At 33.7% G+C, this 19,383-nt stretch overlaps 1 protein-coding gene across 1 annotated transcript in view; it reads left to right on the top strand.

Moving 5' to 3' along the window:
- Si (sucrase-isomaltase) overlaps positions 1-19,383 on the top strand; it is a 73,787-nt gene that overhangs the window by 13,937 nt on the left and 40,467 nt on the right. The window contains exons 8-19 of the mRNA XM_059264731.1: positions 460-572; positions 1,479-1,604; positions 3,218-3,349; positions 3,436-3,555; positions 5,585-5,698; positions 7,712-7,796; positions 9,190-9,307; positions 11,269-11,440; positions 13,919-14,035; positions 15,816-15,970; positions 17,267-17,351; positions 18,287-18,343. Coding sequence (XP_059120714.1) covers positions 460-572; positions 1,479-1,604; positions 3,218-3,349; positions 3,436-3,555; positions 5,585-5,698; positions 7,712-7,796; positions 9,190-9,307; positions 11,269-11,440; positions 13,919-14,035; positions 15,816-15,970; positions 17,267-17,351; positions 18,287-18,343 — 1,394 coding nt within the window. The remainder of the gene's footprint in view (positions 1-459; positions 573-1,478; positions 1,605-3,217; positions 3,350-3,435; positions 3,556-5,584; positions 5,699-7,711; positions 7,797-9,189; positions 9,308-11,268; positions 11,441-13,918; positions 14,036-15,815; positions 15,971-17,266; positions 17,352-18,286; positions 18,344-19,383) is intronic.

The raw sequence follows: 19,383 nt of genomic DNA, 5'->3' as shown, positions 1-19,383 counted from the left end.
ATGATGTGAACAGACTATCTTAGGAGTTGATTGAATACTATTGAAAAGTTACAATTGTTCAGTAAGAAAAATTTTTTTTTTATAATTATTCAGTCAATTACTTGCACAAAGTTAAGTTAAACACTTTTCAGATTCTTTTTAGAAATTAATGTGTGGTAAAATGATCTTTCAATTGAAGTTAAATTGCAATAACTAATTGAGATACAATTTTAGCAAGACATTTGTTCTTGTTATGAGTTTTATCCATGCCAGCTCTGGAGAGGGTATCCTGTATCAGGCCTTACAAGGTGCACCTTCTGTTTTCCCCAATGTTGTTATTTTCAATAGCTTACTTCTTAACAATTGAATATAATGTGCACTGATACAGTTAACAAGAGGCTCTTAAATGTGGGTCACAATTATTTTATCATTATGAGCATTACTCACATTATGTATATGTTTTCCTATTTTTATTTGTAGAGATTTTTATCCAGCCAACTCCAATAATTACTTACAGAGTTATTGGTGGCATACTAGACTTTTATGTATTTCTTGGAGATACACCAGAAGAAGTAGTTCAACAATACCAAGAGGTTGGTTTCAGACTGAATTTGTCAAGTATTTCCTGTTTTATACGCTTTATAAGTGATAAACAGCTTTATAAGTTGTTTAATAATTTATTGTTGCATATATAGCCTTTCTTATCTACATGTATTTTTCTTCTCAAAATGTAAAGACATGGAATGATAATTTTTATTTCTTCCCTGTATAATGAAATCTGCATATTTTTAAATGTATGTTTTTATTTAATTAATTTTTATGATAGGATAGCTGAGTTCAGATGTCATATTTATTTAAAATGCTCCACATCAAAACTTTATTTAGTTAAGATCATTTTTGATAGAATAAAGCAAAGAAAGTATATAATTTTGGAGAATAGAAATAGTCACTGAAAGTGTAGGTCATTCACAATTTTGATCAGAATAGGAAATGAGGACATGACAAAACGTGTTCCTTTGTGTTATAATATCTTTTTTTTTACTATACTTTAATTCTTGTCATTAATTTTCCATGATAGACAAATATATCTTTGCAAATTTTATCTTCCTGATTATTTCTTTAACACAAAATACACAAAAGATGTGGGACAGAGCATAAACGGACTAAGCATTTTATAAGAAAGCTCTGGGAGATTTTGAAGGAAAAAGAATACCATTCAGATGGGATTCTGTATTGATAGCATGTAGTTCAGTGAGTACTAGAGGAACAGTAGAATAAAAGCACATCTACCAAGTTGAACTCAATCCTCAGGGGAGTCTTTGCAATGGAGGAGATGGGAATGGGGGGTGGCCTGGGGGAAGGCAGGGGGGAGGGAGGAGAACAAGGGAATCCATGGCTGATATGTAAAATTCAATTAAATTATAAAATAAAAAAAAAGAGTAGTAACTCTCAGGACATTCTTCTTTATTGAAACTAACTGACTGCCCATTTACCTCAAGCTCATTGGACGACCAGCAATGCCAGCATATTGGAGTCTTGGCTTCCAGCTGAGTCGCTGGAATTACAAGTCACTAGATGCAGTGAAAGAAGTTGTCAGAAGAAATCGGGAAGCCGGCATCCCATATGTAAGGAGAAGGGACTGGGGAACCAAAGATAAACATTATAACATAATAGGAAATGACTCCAAGTGTCAGGGTACACTGATACGTAAAGTGTGCTAGGTTGATGTTCTAGAACATTTATAATTATAAAACTGATTTAATGGTAAATTTATTCTATATTCATATATGGTGTCCATAGGCCAATTGAATTTATTTCCTTTTTTCTTTTTTGAATTTATAATGTACTTACATCATATCTCTCTCTAAACCCTCTAATATCTACCTCCTAGCTTTTTCCAAATTAATGGTCTCTTCTAATTTTTAATTGCTTAAAAAACATATTTTTGAAAAAAAACTTATCAGGAATTGTATTAAAACAAAAACGTTTGTTGTTAATTTTTAATGTAATTTTTGAGAACTCGTAAGTGAGTGCTGTTTTTAATCATTTGCACCCTCCCTCTCAGACTTCTAGTTCCTTCTGTGTTCCCATCATTCCTTCTCAAATTCATAACTTCTTATTTAATTACTGTTATATACACATAACATGTATATATAATTATATCCTCATGAGTACATTTAATGTTGTCTGTATGTATTTAAGGCTAATCTCTTAGGATCCAATAACCTATTCCAGGCCTTGTCCCTGGAGAAGATTGATTCTCCCTCTCTTAGCATCGATTATTTGCTAGGAATCTTCATCTAAGCTTGGACTTTGTGGACTTTCTACATCCATGATGATACACCAACTAACACTGTCATTGTGCAACTCAAGAATAAGGACCTATTATTAAGATTTCAGGGTGTCACTTCCTGTCACATACAAAGACACTATCTCATGGCAAATGTCCTGGACCTCTGGCTCTTACAATCTTCCTGTCCAGTCTTCTACAAATTTCCCCGAGTCTATGGGGATTGCACTGTAGATATATCAGTCTGAGTTGGGGACATCATGATCATCTGTTCTTTACATTTTCACCAGTTGTAGATTGCTGTAAAAGTCTCCACTGGCTCCTAAAGGAAGTTTCTTTGATTAGGAGTAAAAGCTACATTTATCTGTGTGTATAAGGATTGCAGTTAGCAAGTATATACATTTAGGTATATACATTTAAGTATGAAAAATAGCATTCTGTCTTTAAATATATATATATATATATACATATATATGTATGTGTATATATGACATGAATAGAACTCAGCAATGAAAAATTTCAATTAATAGTAGTTTAAGGCTTTTACACATAAAAATGAGATAACCTAGGGCCAGGAGAATTGTTCAGTAGTACAGCACTCATTAGATTCTAATTTTCTTAACAGCACTAAAAAAGGAAACAAAATAAATGAACCATATGAATGAAAGTAAACAATTTTATGAGGAATATTATGTCTTATTTTTATGAAAATAAAGTAAATTATAAACAATGACTCTCTCTGTAGCTCAGGCTGGCCTGAATTTTGAGGACCTCCTACTTTACCTTCCAAATATTGAGATTAAATACACTAGCCTGCTCTCTGATGACTAGATTGAGTTCATTGTTATGTTAGTTTCTCTCTGTATGAAACAAATGTTTGTGATTAAAGATAGACATTACAAGAAAACTCTTTCAACTCTCACTGAAACACATTTTGCTAATTTTCAGGATGCACAAGTCACCGATATTGACTACATGGAAGACAAAAAGGACTTTACCTATGATGCAGTTGCTTTTAATGGGCTTCCTGAATTTGCTCAGGATTTACATAACCATGGACAAAAATATGTTATCATCCTGGTAAAGATAAATTGTATAGTAAAATATATATTATCATTGCACATTTATACATTAACATTGCCTACAGAATATTATTTCTTTATCAGGACCCTGCCATATCTATAAATAAGCGTGCTAATGGAGCAGAATATGAAACATATAAGAGGGGTGATGAACAAAAGGTTTGGGTGAATGAGCCAGATGGAACTACACCACTTATTGGAGAGGTAAGTTCTCCCATCCATTAAATTCATGTGGCTCTGGTTTCCTATTTTGCAAACATTGTTTGTGTAAATGATGTGTGTGTGTGTGTGTGTGTGTGTGTGTGTGTGTGTGTGTGTGTGTTGTTGTGTGTTGTTTTCCTCTTTGGATTTAAATTGTACAAATATGCCATTAGTCCTTTCAGGAATTTAGTTGTACAAGAGTAGATAGCAGGTCATTTAAAGTCAATAATCAGAATCAATGCCAATAAATCTGGCATACTGTTTAAATTCTTACAAAAATTCTGCAATGTTTGTGTAGATGATTTAATACAAAATATTTGCAAATACAAACTGAGGAACTTTATACTAGGCACTGAGTTTTTTTTATTTACATTGAAACCTCAAAATACTGTGTAGTTATTGAAACTGTTGCAAGGAAGAAAACGGAAATATAGAAAATTGAATTAACATTTCAAAGATCACAAAACCAATTATGAAAGAATTCAAAAGATGCCTATCTTTTATATATATATGTGTGTGTGTGTGTGTGTGTGTGTGTGTGTGCATCTGTCTACCTATCAGTAAATGTTTCTATCTTTTTATCTATCTATCTATCTATCTATCTATCTATCTATCTATCTATCTATCTATCTATTCATATGAATGCAGGCTTATGTGTGCCATGGCATGTATGTTTGAGACAGGGCCTTTGCTTGCTGCATTCTCTTGTTCCAGGAACTCCTAAGGATTCTCTTGTCTCCTCCCATCTCATGTTAGGAGTGCTGGGATTTTAGACTGCACTACTGTTTTGGGAATCTGAATGGAAATCTCATGCTTATGTGACAAACACTTTACTGATGTAGCTGCCCAACATGTAAAGTACATGTTTGGATAGAATGAATATTCTTTTTAACAGCATACTCATAAGTCATGTTAAAAGCAAAGAATGACTTTATATATGGAGTTGGTAATTCACTGATGTGGTTTAATAAAACTAAGTAACACTGTAAGAGTAAATAACAATTTTTAAATGTGTATTTATTAAATCATTATTTACAATAGTGACAAATATCCTACCTATCCTTACTGTAGTTAGGAAACCTAAACTTTCTGGGGAAGCATTTCTTTCCATGATAATAGGCTCCACCAGACCTACATGTGACCCTGTTGTTATTACCCACTAATATTTTACAGATTAGGTTTTGTTAACACTTGTCACTGTGATCTTAGGCAGATCAGTAAGCAATTGTGTTTATATGGTTTTAAAACTACATAAACTTGTCCTAATTAATTAAAAAATTATTATTCTTTAATGCCATTAATTGAGGAATAGATCAGGAAATATAGTTTGGAAAGGAATACATAATCAAGAGACAACATAGTATACTTTATCTTTGATATCATAGGGTCAGGTCTTTGATGCCTTGAGTTTAAATTCCTGCCAGCCAGGTGTGAGGAGGACAGCCTTGAACATCCTATTTGACATGTCTGTGTGTCACTTGTCTCTCCTGAAAGATGGATTTAATTAACCTACCTTATATGTAAAATGATGACCAAAATGTATCTCCCAAATTTCTGTTGACTATTTTGTTAACAATTATAAAAATGTTTAGAACACAGAAAAAGTCTAGTGTATATTGCTATAATAATGAAATTTTCTTCTCTTGAAGTTTTTGGAAGTAGATGTCTTTGGAAATGTAGTATTATGCTTTCATTTAATGAAACTGGGATGCATTATATTACTCTGGTTTATTAATCTGATCAACAAAGATACTAAGAGATACAATTACTTCTACTCCATATGACATCTATTACATTTTCTTTCTTTTCTAAATACTTAATGCTTTTTTATATTTACTTAACTATTTTCCTGTAAGGGAGTTTAACATAATGTCCAGATAATTTTGAATGTAGACTGCACATGAGTCATACATACCTACTGAAGTACAATATTAGGAATTTAAAACTGATATTAAGTACTGGTGTTTGAAATACCACTTATTTTTCAATTCTCTTTTACTCATGTGTATATGTGAATGATCTATTCGTCTAGGTTTGGCCAGGATTAACGGTGTACCCTGATTTTACTAATCCCCAAACCATTGAGTGGTGGGCAAATGAATGCAGTATTTTCCACAATGAAGTCGAATATGATGGACTTTGGATTGTAAGTAGCTATTGTAAACAAATGGTTTTATTTTGTGATCATAAAATGAATTATTCATAAATACATACACAGGTATGCATTGTGTATCTCTATAGAGAATGTATTCTAAATAAAATTTAAATACTTTCTATCACTTTCTAAAACACAAACACAATTCATGTGGAAGAAAGGAATCAAAAGTAAAAACTGTAAATTTAGATGTTTTTCTCCCTTATTAGTGGAGTTTGAAAAATAAATTTAATTTTTTATATGAGGAGTTATATCTTTATCATCTATCATTTTTTTCTGGGATGGTTGATTTGGGGATAGGCCTAGGACAGCACAGTACCAAAGCACATTTGAATATATACAGGGGCCAGCTGCAGCACACTGTGTACCACTAGTGTCCACCTTAGGAGGCTTCCCTTCTAGTAAGTGATGGAAGAGAAGAACCTGAAATCGGTAGTGGTCTGTATTTTACTTCAAAATACATTAAAATTTAGTTCCTAAATGATTTATGAAATCACTAAAAAAAAAACCCATAATGTTTGGAAAATTCTTGGGATAATTTTTGTTTGCTTCTTTTCATAATTTTACTTAATCACAATTTGCCATTTACAGGGCAGTCCCCATAAGATAACAGTCAAGGCAAACCTGCATTTGCGGTGACTATAAACCTACTGGAGGGATAAAAATACCTCAAGATTCTAAACCCTAAGCTTAGAATAAACTTCTCATAAACATGAACAGAAAAAACAAACAAACAGAGGTTTTACGAAAAGCAGAACAGGCCGGGCGTTGGTGGCACACGCCTTTAATCCCAGCACTCGGGAGGCAGAGGCAGGCGGATCTCTGTGAGTTCGAGGCCAGCCTGGGCTACCAAGTGAGTTCCAGGAAAAGGCGCAAAGCTACACAGAGAAACCCTGTCTCGAAAAACCAAAAAAAAAAAAAAAAAAAGAAAAGCAGAACAGCTCTGTACAGTATTAGGTATTGTTGATGAGTTTTCTTTGACTATCTGGGTCTGTTATCATCTTAATGAGCTCACCCGTAAGTTAGTTATAATTAATTTATCCAATAAATTAATAGTTATTAGTTTATCTAGTAAATTAATAGTTATTAATTTTCTAGTAAATTAATAACTATTAATTTATCTAATTGGGAGTTGTTCAGTCCACAGAGATGGATGACTCAACTGGTCTCCTGTATATCCTATTAGAATCATGTAAAAGTAAGTTGCAATACCAGGTGAAGCCAGAGCAAGGGTATGCAGGAAAGGGCAAACACTTCCTTCTTCTCTGTTCTTCATATAGGCTGCCAGCAGAACCTGTGGCCCAGATATAAGGCAGATCTTAATTAAGTCATTTGAAGTGACTTAATTAAGAAAAATCCCTCTCAACTGTATTGCGCTGCTTGAGTTTTAATTAACTGAAGATATAATCCAATTTACAATAAGAATACCTATCACGTATACCTTAAAATAATTTCCCAACACTTTAAAAAAAATTGTTTAACAAATTCTTAAAATAAAATTAAGCTAGCTTAAGTTTCCTTGAAAAACTTTCAGGGTTTTATGCTGCTCCTAACATCCCATGCCTCCATTATGTATGACAGTTTAGAAGCTGTGGACCTGTGAATACTGGTATCAGCAATAGTCTGAGTGAATGATAAAAATCTAGATAACTGCCCATCAAAATCAAATATGTATAAGAACGACTGTGCTGGGAGAGGGGATACGTACACCACAGTGAGAAAACTGACACAACTCTCTCAATGATGTCTACTACATGAGCAGATGTGCTTTGTGTAGATTTATAATTCTGTAAAGTGAGAGGTGTTTGCAAGATTAAAATCTTTCCCTTCAGTCAAGGTACCTGTCTTAGCATATGCACCCATTCTTTAGGTCTGTCATGTCCATACACATGTATGTCATACATGTGAATGTGTGTGTATGTAATCTAGGAATTAATTTCAAGGATGTCTTTTTAAATAGCATAGGAAATCTGTTATTCACAATTTATTTTTCTATCCACTCAGGACATGAATGAAGTTTCCAGCTTTATTCAAGGATCTCTGAAAGGGTGTGCTGTCAATAAACTGAATTACCCACCTTTTACTCCTAGTAAGTTCTATTTGCTTATCTAATTACCCATAGTTGGGACAAAATTTGTGTTGACTTATAAATTCTAAAATATATTTCTAAATCACAAACTTGTTTATAATTTTGAATCCTAAAAATCACTGATTTTTTTCTTTTCCTTTGCCTAATAGAATAACGTGTGGTTCTAATGATGTAATACGTATTTATGTATGTGTTGTATGTATGCATGAATGTTTTCAAACTTACAGATGAGATACTGAGGGTCTTATCTACTGCTCTCTATCTTATTTATATTGACCTTTTCGTGTGTGTTGTTTGTGTATGTACACGTTTGTATGTTTCCACATGAATGCATGTGGAAAATAAGATGTTCATTTCTTCATCTATCATTCTCCATCTTATTTTGTTAATTTTATTTATGTGTTTATTTACTATGCCCATATGAGTGTAAGCATACACGTTCATAAACATGTAGGCTTGTGCTGAAGCATAGAGCCGAGAAGAAGTTTTCTGCTTTATTCTTCTATCTCCTTGTCTGTTCCACTGAGGTAGAGTTTTTCCTTCAAGTTAGGACTCACACTTTCCCAGAATACTCTAATGACTCTTGTTCTGAACCACTGAGTTATAGATCTGCACTCTACATCCATCCTGTTAGCTGGGTGCTGGGATCTAAATTTCAGTACCCAAGTTTTCGGAGCAAGCATTATTAATGATTGAGCCAAACTCCCTCAAAACTCATTTTGATATCGGATTTCTTCACTAAAACTAGAGGTCACTGACTGACTAGATAAGAGAGAGAAAGGAAGAAAGAGTGAGAGAAAGTGGAGAGAGAGAGAGAGAGAGAGAGAGAGAGAGAGAGAGAGAGAGAGAGAGAGAGAGAGTTCTGTAGATCCACCTGTCTCTATCTTACAGTGCAGGGAGGACAACTCATCATCATGTGTTCCTTGCATGTGAGTGCTAGAGATTCAATCTCAGGTACTCATTGTGTGCTGAGCACTGTACATACTGAGCCATTCCTCAGTTCCTAACCAATGTCACATTTAAACAAACTTGTGTACTATAAATGACTAAAATTAGTATTTGGGGAAATTTTATAAAAGTGTGTAAATTGCAATTCACTTATCAATAACTCTTTCCCGTGGATTTATTTGTTATTAAAACCATAGAATATTGTTTAGTTAAATTAAATTACCTTAAATGAATTAATGTGTATAGTATTTACACTTGTTATAGCTAAAATCCTTTTCCAGTCTCCACAGGAATGAAATATATAAACCTAATTGGATATTGTTCAACTAAATGTAGACTTCTGTTATTTTTTTTATTAGGTACGAGAGAACAGATTAGAAATAAAAGACACAAATGTTATCATAAAATATCTCATGAGAACATTTGCTTTGTTATTTCCTCTAAGGTATTCTTGACAAAATTTTGTATTCCAAAACCCTTTGCATGGATGCTGTGCAGAAGTGGGGGCAACAGTATGATGTCCACAGCCTGTATGGATACAGCATGGCCATAGCCACAGAGAAGTAAGGGAAATTTTATGCAGAAACTCAATGGCTCATTGTTTTGTTTATACACGTGTTTCTGGAAGATTAGCAATTTAGATTGAAAGTTGCAAGAGTAAGAATTAAAAAAAAATCTTTATGGTAAAATTCCATCCTATTAAAATATTTTTCTCTTTTACTGATATAGGATGGTATCAATATTAGTTAGTTATCAAGAATCACATACCATGGAGATTTGCATAATTCCTAGAGGTTATCCTTTACAGATTTATTCTATTTACTTTCTATGGAAAACCATAAAGTTTTTTTTTTTTTTTTTTTTTTTAAGCAACCATGAAGTTCTCAACTGGCTTAAAAAGTGATGATATAATAGCTGTTCTTTACTTTCCAAAAATAAGTGTTTCAATTCACTTAGTTTTTAAGTAGTTGAACATAATAGAATAAGGAGCATGACACAAAACAGAAAGCAGAAACCCAGTGCTTACTGACATTCTGTTCCTTACTAGTGTTCCATAAGGTTCCACAGAGCAATCACTGATAGCACTCAGATCTAGGGCTCAATATATTTGCAACTTTCTCTTTAAGTAAATGCTCAAGTGTTAATGCCTTGCTGGTGGCAAATCATGCAAAGTATCAAAACCTTTGCATATTTTCATTACAGTGTTGATACTTCTCTTTGTGCACATCTACACATATAAATAGTGAGAAAGGAACACTAGGCTATTTATTAGCTTGGAAATGGAGGACAACGGATGGTTTTGAGGGAGCATTCCTGGCACAGGTTGGGGAGAGGAAAGGGAGGAGGGAAACGTTATAGTTCTATTTTAATTATCACCATTCAAAAATAAATTAATAAAACCTTAATGCAATGTGAAACATTACGTTTTTTTTTTTTTTTGAGACAGGGTATCTCTGTGTAGTTTTGGTACCTGTCCTGGATCTTCCTCTGTAGACCAGGCTGGCCTGGAACTCACAGAGGTCTGCCTGGCTCTGCCTCCTGAGTGCTGGGATTAGAGGCCTGTGCTACTGCTGCATGTCAACATTGGGCTGGAGAGATGGCTCAGCCGTTAAAGGCTAAGTTCACAACCAAAACATTACATTTTTTAAGTAGGTAAATTATTGGAGGAAGAAAAAGAGCAATATCTTTTGGTTCAATATAATACAGTTTATAATATGAAAAAGGCATGTGATGATACCATATATTCACAAAGCGAGTCTGGTTGACTTCATATTTTGAAGTAATTATTATTGGTGAAATTATTTGTTTTTTTTTTTTTTTTTTTTTTGGTTTTTCGAGACAGGGTTTCTCCGTGTAGCTTTGCGCCTTTCCTGGAGCTCACTTGGTAGCCCAGGCCGGCCTCGAACTCACAGAGATCTGCCTTGCTCTGCCTCCCGAGTGCTGGGATTAAAGGCGTGCGCCACCACCGCCCGGCTTATTGGTGAAATTATTAAGGCCACTCCACGTGTTAAAAGGGAGGTTTATTTTGTGGGGTAACTTACAAGTGAAGGGATAGGTAACAGAGTCTAGGAAAGCTCTGGAGAACTCTGCTCGGTCTACGTCCAGGGTCCAGGAACCAAGAGAGCCCTTGCATCGGATCTCGGGTCTTCAGGGTCCTCTCTCGGCCGCCTTGTAGGTGTGACAGTTACAGAAGCCTCAATGGGGCTTGGAACTTCCAGATCAAAGCTGGAACGGCTACAAACTACAACTTATAGTTTTTTTGTTTGTTTCTGATGATTTTCCTTTGAGAGAATATTGTCTTTTCCAAAGATAACCTTTTGTATTTGATCAGAATGTATTCAAATGAGCTACATTTTGGCAGCTAAAAGCAAAATTGATGTTAAAATTTTACAAATTTTTGTAAATATTATGTCTTGTGTTGGAAAAAGGATCAAATATACATTTGAAAGTAATATTTTTTAAGTTAATGGATTCAATTTTATTTTAGAGTAATACTTATGTTTTATTTTGGTTATATTTTTAGAGCTGTAGAAAAAGTGTTTCCTAGTAAGAGAAGTTTCATCCTCACTCGGTCAACATTTGCTGGCTCTGGAAGGCATGCTGCTCATTGGCTCGGAGACAACACTGCCTCATGGGAGCAGATGGAATGGTCCATCACTGGAATGCTGGAGTTTGGTCTGTTTGGAATGCCTTTGGTAAGACAGTTTAATACTACACAAAAGATAAGGGCAGAGTAGTGTTAAAAATTTTTAAGGTAAAGAAAGTATAGTAAATTCTAAATATGAATTATGAGTCTGACAGTAAATCTAACAAAAATCACATAAAATTCAGAGATTCAAGATCATATAAAGTCATCACAAAATATTTGAAGTGCATGTCTAATGATTGTTCAGTTTTCTTTCATATGCATGAATAAAGTGAACACCCAAAACGCAATGAAACAAAGTAACTTTCACACACAATATTGAATTTGGAAGGTAAAGAAATACACCATCATAATATATACAAACAAATTCAGCAAAAAACAAGATGAATTTGAGAAAAGGAAGAAAGATCAATCTATTACTGAATGTTAGTAATTTGATATTTCCTAATGAAAGTTTGTATGTTTTTAGCTATAAGGAAAATTTATAGTCTTAAATACTAAACCAAAAACACAAGCAGGCAAGCATGGCCGGCATGCACGCAACCTCAGCACTAGGGACGCCATAGTCAAGATCAGGCTAGACTACTGAGTGTCAAGTATCAGGAAAAACTGGACTATGGAGCAAAACCTTTGGCTTGAATAATAAAAATAAATAAAATAAAACAAGCAAATATACGCTAACTAAACAAAATTAAAGATACAAGTAGTGCAAATTTTAATTAGTGCATGATTTAAATGTAGAAAAAGGAATGCAATTAACCTGAAATGTATAGCAATGAAAGAAAGATTATTTCAATGACACAAAGAGGAATATAATCAAACACACAAAAGTGATTATTTGAAAATTTGAACAAACACATTAAGTTAAAGCATATGCTAATAAAAGTAGAATTTCAACAAAAAATGTTCCTTAAACAATAAACACTGATATCAACAATATAAAACATTTATTTTGAATTACTTTTATTAACTTTTCATTTGTGTCACTCTGTTTTGCTCTTATTCATTCTTCTCCCTCTGTTCCAGCTCATCTCCCCTGATCCCCATGTTTTTTAATCATTTGAAAATTTTATATCTGCCTATTATGTGTTTTGATCAAGTTCACTCTCAATTCCCTACCCTCCACTTCTTTCTCTATCACCTCCAACTTTCCGCTCTATTTTTAAAACACGAGTATGCTTAACGCAGCCAGCATTACATTGTTGTAGGACAGTCTACAGAAGCACAGAAAACCTCTCAGGGATATTATCCTGAAGAAAATTAACTCTTCCTCAGGAGCCATGTACTATCAATAGCTAGGTGTAGGATTTTATGGGCCACTCTCCATCTGGGCTGCGATTTTGGTTCAGTCAGTCTTGTGGGCCTCCTTCCTCATCTCAACATCCCACACATATATTTACCTTCTCTTTTTGTCCTCTCTCCCCTTTCTCTTAAGATCTATAAGGGTCAGAAATAATAAAGGATCACTAAGTAAATTGAAGAGTTATACCACATTTGTAAATAACTGCTATACTAGAAACACAAACTTTTCCCAAGTTGAAATTCAAATTCACTGCACATGGTTTTGCTCTGTCAGATAAAGAAAAAGTAATTAACACATTGAATATGGTCTGTGAGTGTTCAATTAGGCTTACAATAAAAAAAGGCACAGGCTCATGTATATATACATATTTTCTAAATGTTCCACATTACTGTAGATATTTAAAGTACCAAATATTCATATAGATGTTTAATTGTACATTTGAAAAGACAAAATAACACATAGCTATTTCTCATGTATTCTGTAAAAAATCAATACCAAGTAGATAAAAGACATGTAATTAAAGTAAAGTTTAATCATTTTAGAAGAAAATATGAGTATAATTTATGTCATGTTAGAGGAATAATGTCTCAAACAGAACATATTGGACACAATTACAGATGAATGTAAATTGGATTAAAATGAAATTAAACATTTTGCTAATCAAAAAATATCTTAATGGTTAAAAGTAGAAAGCGACCAACATACTGGGAAATGATAGTTTCAATTTATATAATCATAAATGATTAATATTGAATTTACAATGCCTACTGTAAATCTATAGAAAACAAGAAAATGTTTGGAAACCTATGGAAAACGTGTGACAAACAATACTAAAAGAAAAACCTCTGCATAATCAAACACTTCAAAACATCTCAACCTAAGCAGAAATCAAGTAAATTAAAGTTAAACACTGGTGAGACACATTGCATGTAAACCAGTGCTAAAAATTAAGCCTGGTCATCGAGAACAATTCCGAAAATTAACAATAGGAACATTTAGGGCGTGGAGGTGAAGGAAGGAGGGAGATGGGAAGCAGAGAATAAAAATAATGTGGATAGAGATAAAGAAGGATAGAACATGGAGAGTAAATCAGTTTAGAGGATGTGTATGAAGGCCATAAAACAAGTAGACTATGAGCAATGCCAACTAGTTGTTGCATACATTGGAATGTAATAGACAAAGCAGAATGTCAACACTATGAATAAGAGGAACACTATTGTTTAGGTTGGAGCAGACATCTGTGGATTTGTGGCTGATACTACTGAAGAACTCTGCAGAAGATGGATGCAACTTGGAGCTTTTTATCCATTTTCTAGAAACCACAATGCTGATGGCTATGTGGTAAGTGACACTTGTTCCTCGTGTTTTTAAACAAGCACAACTGTACTTTTGAGCAATGTTCTTTCATTAGTATAAGTATGGTAAGATAAAAGTATGTAACATATTTTATAAATAAATGTTTGAAATCTACTTCTCAGTGTCAATATATTTTATATCTAATAGTGGACAAATGAGAAAAATCACAAAACAAAATGTATCGATACCATATTTTTGTCTTGGGTTTTGATAGTGAAAGTTTTGGATTATTTTATAACAAAATATAACATTATATGCAAGATCCTTGCTGTTTGTTTTTCATAAAAGGAAGTCCAAAGTTCAAGACTCTTTCTTATAATTGAGCCCAAAGTTATTTTGTAATGATTATTAAGAGTGCAATAAGCATGTCAGCAAAGACAATACTAATTACTAAAGCATACTTCTGAACTGGTAGGAACAGAATCGTAAGAAAAGTCACATATTATCGTCTGAAATATGCATGCTGTGGGCTATCATGGAAACATTGTAAAAAAGAGAACCATAGCATCCATTTAAATCTTTAAGTCAGTTAAGAACATGCTGATCAAGATAGTTTCAGTGTTCAAATGTTGCTCTGATACAAAATCTTACCTCCATGTGGCAAGTGTCAACTGCACAGTTCAGGCTGTAAAGAAACTTCAGAGAACAAAGTCAAAATGGGTATAAAGGAGATTTTGGGGAGTCCATGTCTATAGGAGAGCTTTGTACAAGCAATGCTGTATACATTTGAGTTTTCTAAAATGCAAATGGCATGGCAGAATGACTATGGTAATGATTAATTAGAAAAATGAGTGTGAAAGACAACAGAGTGACCGTGAGATAGTGGAGTGGTGAGACTCTTGGATCCACTGGTCAGGTCTGGGCTTCATGAAGCTGACAGAGGGTGGCGACTGGACAAGGGGCACCAAACAGAGCTGGGTTCTAGCAGGCTCTGTCAGGTCATTGGGAAAGATGTTATGGTGAACAGGACCCCTGGAATAGCCTTGAATCTCCAGAATACAGTCATGCACAGCAACACCACTGTCTATTAGGTGGTTGGGCTTAATTAAACAGGAAGGATGATTTCGCTGTAATTTTAAAGGGAAAACTCAGTAAATTCTGTGACCCCTTAGCAAAATGTGTAAACAAACTTTATCACTGTGGTCCTCCTTGGTACAGACTGGCAGTTATTTCATAAGTAGAGGATCTTTTGGTCTCAGGAGGAGTGTTGAACTTTAAAGCTGAAGTTTGCTAACTGGCCAGAAAGCTTTGTTCCTTATAGTTCTGGATCTGTAGATTGTTACTGTCCTTTCTGAAGTCCATGGCTATGAACAGGACAGAATCCATTAGTACATTTCAGGCCTGTGCTTGAATGTGCTACATACATCCTATTGGTCAAAGTGTGCCATGTAGCTGAGCACAAATTCAAGTGTAGGCATGCTGTTATAATTGAAATAAACCACAGATTATTTGACCAAGGTTTTTGAGAGCATGGAAAATTAGAATCATCAAAAAATTAGTAGTTTGAAATTTGGTCATTTTTTGCCTATTTAAAGTATATATTTGAGAAATGTGTACTTCGAAATACAATTTAATTAAAATACAACTGAGGATACAAACCCTGAATCATCCAGTCATAAAGAGCTTATACTAGAGATGTATTTAATTTTTCATAGAGGAGCACAAATTCAAACAATTTGCTTTAAACACAATAATCAGAATGGTTCCATTTAAATAATTATTTACATTTTCTTTTCTCATTTTAATTTCTTTTGATATCGTACAGGAGCAGGATCCTGCATTTTTTGGACAAGACTCTCTTTTGGTAAAGACATCAAGGCACTACTTAACCATCCGCTACACCTTACTTCCTTTCCTCTACACTCTGTTCTATAAAGCCCATGTGTATGGAGAGACAGTTGCAAGGCCATTTCTTCACGAGTGAGTATTGGGAATTATGAGTGAGAATTATGATTTCAGGGCTTAGAAAGCTGTCTCAGAGGGTTAAAATCCTGACTCTGCAAACAAGAGGAATAGAGTTCTAATCCCCAGCACTCATTCAAAAAGTTAGACATAGCTGCTTTTGATTGTAACTACAATATTAGGGGGCACAGAGAGAGGTTGGGTCCCAGGAACTCGCTGGTCTGCCAGCCTCGCAGGCCAACCTGGTCAGCTCCTGGTTCAGGAGGATGCCCTGATCCAGGTAATAAGATGAAGAACAATTAGAGTAAGACAAATGTCTTTGATCTCTACATGTGAAAATGGGCATGTGTGCTTGCAATTTCACATACATGCACCATACACACATATATTGCACACATGTGCAAACCTCACATGCCACACATATACACAACGTGACACATCCACACACACACCAAAAAACATAACATACATGCACACCACTTACACACATCATACACACACACATAAACACAGAGAAATCATAGTAAGAAGTATATTCAGAAATATAAGAAAACACTAATAGAAAAAATCAAGATGCAAAGTGGATCTATGATTACTATTTTTTTCTACTTGTATAGAAACTTTTTGAGATATATACATATATATATATATATAAAATGATTGTGATAAATATAAAGAGGGTAGAAAAGATAAAGCTACAAATGAGATAATTTAGCAGAACTTATGAAAGAAACTACATAAAAAATACATCAGGGATGCCAGAAAGATTTAGCTTAAAAGTTACTGAAAATGTAACAATCATGTATTGTAAAATCACCTAAATGTAGATAGTGTGGTATAATTATAAAAATGTACATCGTCTACATGCTTATATGATATGAACAAACAAAGTATTTCTTAGGGAATGACCTAACATTTCTTATAAACGCACATTACATTTTTGTTGAAAAATACTGAAAGTACATTATGAAATAATTCTAGAAATTTATGGACCTGCTTTACAAGAAAATAACAAACAAAATTTGTTTATTAGACTAAAAGTAGCCATATATCTATGGTAGACTTCTTAGGGGTTTTGAGTATGGAGCTAACTCATGCCTACCGTTCCTCTTTCCCTTTTACTCCCCTTAATTCCTCTTTGCCTGTATTCCTTATTGTTTGTTGTATGAACTACATTAGAATTATTGCTTAAGAATGTCAGAGTAAACAAGTATTTAAAGTAATGATTCTCAGTTAAGAGCTGAAGAGATAAAGAAAATGAGAAATTTTGCCTTGTGTGTTTTATAGTATCTTACATAATATCATTGTTCTTAGATTTTATGAAGACCCAAACAGCTGGATTGAGGACACCCAATTTCTATGGGGCCCTGCACTACTTATCACTCCTGTTTTGAGACAGGTAGGCTTTACACATGTATTATATTTATTGCTTAAAGACAATTTTGCATAACAAAATTTGTCTACAGTTATGATGAACCTGGATGCCACTTACTTCTCAATGAACTATTTCAAGCTCACAAGCTCTCACTGAAATTTAAAATGTCAAAAGATTTTAAAACTCACAAAGTTATTTTGTATGTCTAGATTACAAAATATATAATAAATAACTTAGCAAAGGCATCTGTATAGTCAGTTTTATATTGAAAAGTTTATATTTATTGCATTACCTCAAAGTTTATCATAATGTTAATTAGCTTACACTTAGAGAGACGTAAACATAGCAATTTTGCTAAGATGTGAGTAAAATAGCCGTGAAAAACAGCTGACCTTAAGAAAATGTAAAACAAAAAAGTGGACTGAGATTATGTGTCTTCTGTTTCTAAACTCTAGTGTCCATGTAGTTTATGTAGAAATGAACAATTTACATGACAATAATCATGCGGCTTATAACAGCACAAGTGCATACATGAATTGTAATTGTCACCCACATAGTATCCCCTCTGCCACTACAATGTGTATTTTACACATAAAGCTAAGAATTCAGAACTACTGGAGTGTAAGAACAGAGAAGTATTTTTTTCTCTTGAAAATGGAAAAATCTGAGCCGGGCGGTGGTGGCGCACGCCTTTAATCCCAGCACTCGGGAGGCAGAGGCAGGTGGATCTTTGTGAGTTCGAGGCCAGCCTGGTCTACAGAGCGAGATCCAGGAAAGGCGCAAAGCTACACAGAGAAACCCTGTCTCGAAAAACCAAAAAAAAAAAAAAAAAAAATGGAAAAATCTAAAATAATTCTTAGGAAGATTCTTTCTTAAGAATTTGAGTTTCAAAAATGTGCATAATATTTTGTGTATATTTATTATATTTTGTATATTTACACTGATTTTCTTTATCTTAGGGAGCAGAATCTGTGAGTGCATACATTCCTGATGCTACCTGGTATGATTATGAAACAGTAAGTAACCTAAATGTATATAAGGCCACAAGTACGTTTCCACATAACAGTGTATCTGCATCTGTGTTTGGGAGTTCTGAGATTATTATAAGAAATGTTTCTCAACTGGAGAGCTGTGTAAAAACTGATGTACAATTACTCTCATTACATAAGAGACAGATTTTTAATATAAAGCCATATTTTTATTAATATATTTTTGTTTTTAAATGGAATTAAAAGTTTTTTAGAAAGTAATGGAAACTTATTTAATTCCTGTCTTCTAGTTTACATCTGCCTTCTTGCCAGAAAACTTGAGATAGGTTTATGTGTTTTTAAATAAAAAAAATTAAATCATTGAAAAATTTTTTTCAAAGCCAATTAGAAAAGCCCAAATAATAACATTCACAAATTCATATATACAATTCTTTTTTTTTAATTTTTTGGAAGTGGATGTTACTAAGGCATCTTCAGATTCAGATATATTTATTTTTTAAAGTGACTATGTTTTGCATATTCATTTGGCTGAATAAGACTTTTGTTTGAAACAATGTTTGAAAAGACTTTCTCTAAAGGCAAGCAGACTTTATTTGGCATGTGTCATTTTTCTGTTATTTACTTCTTTATTATTTTAATTATGTATTTATGGAGCAACATGACAACCTAATGCAAGTATGCAATGTGTAACGAACAAATATGTTGACACTTGCCTCTCAAGCATTTTACATAGCGCTTTGATTGAAACATTACAAATGTACATAAATATGAGTTCAGTGTAATGTTTCATTGCATTTGTCCATTCTACACTGGTCAAATCAGTTTAATATCATTTTCACTCCCTTATCATTACCTGTTGTGTACTGCCTTTGAGCTCACCCTTTAATAACTGTTGTTGCCCATTATAACTCAAGTGTTGTTTCATTATAACTCAAGTATAATGAAAAAAATTGTAAAATGGTCCTTGGATGACAGTTACACTATTCTGGTGTAGAAAAATAGTACTCATTTATTACTTCGTTAATCAAATTGTGTCTTGGTATCTCTTACAAAACTCCCTTCTGTTT

This window comes from Peromyscus eremicus, chromosome 6 (assembly GCF_949786415.1).
Source record: "Peromyscus eremicus chromosome 6, PerEre_H2_v1, whole genome shotgun sequence".
NCBI classification, from domain to species: Eukaryota; Metazoa; Chordata; class Mammalia; order Rodentia; family Cricetidae; genus Peromyscus; species Peromyscus eremicus.
The sequence above is the reverse complement of the archived record's forward strand: the minus strand, read 5'-3'. Positions and strand labels throughout refer to the sequence as shown.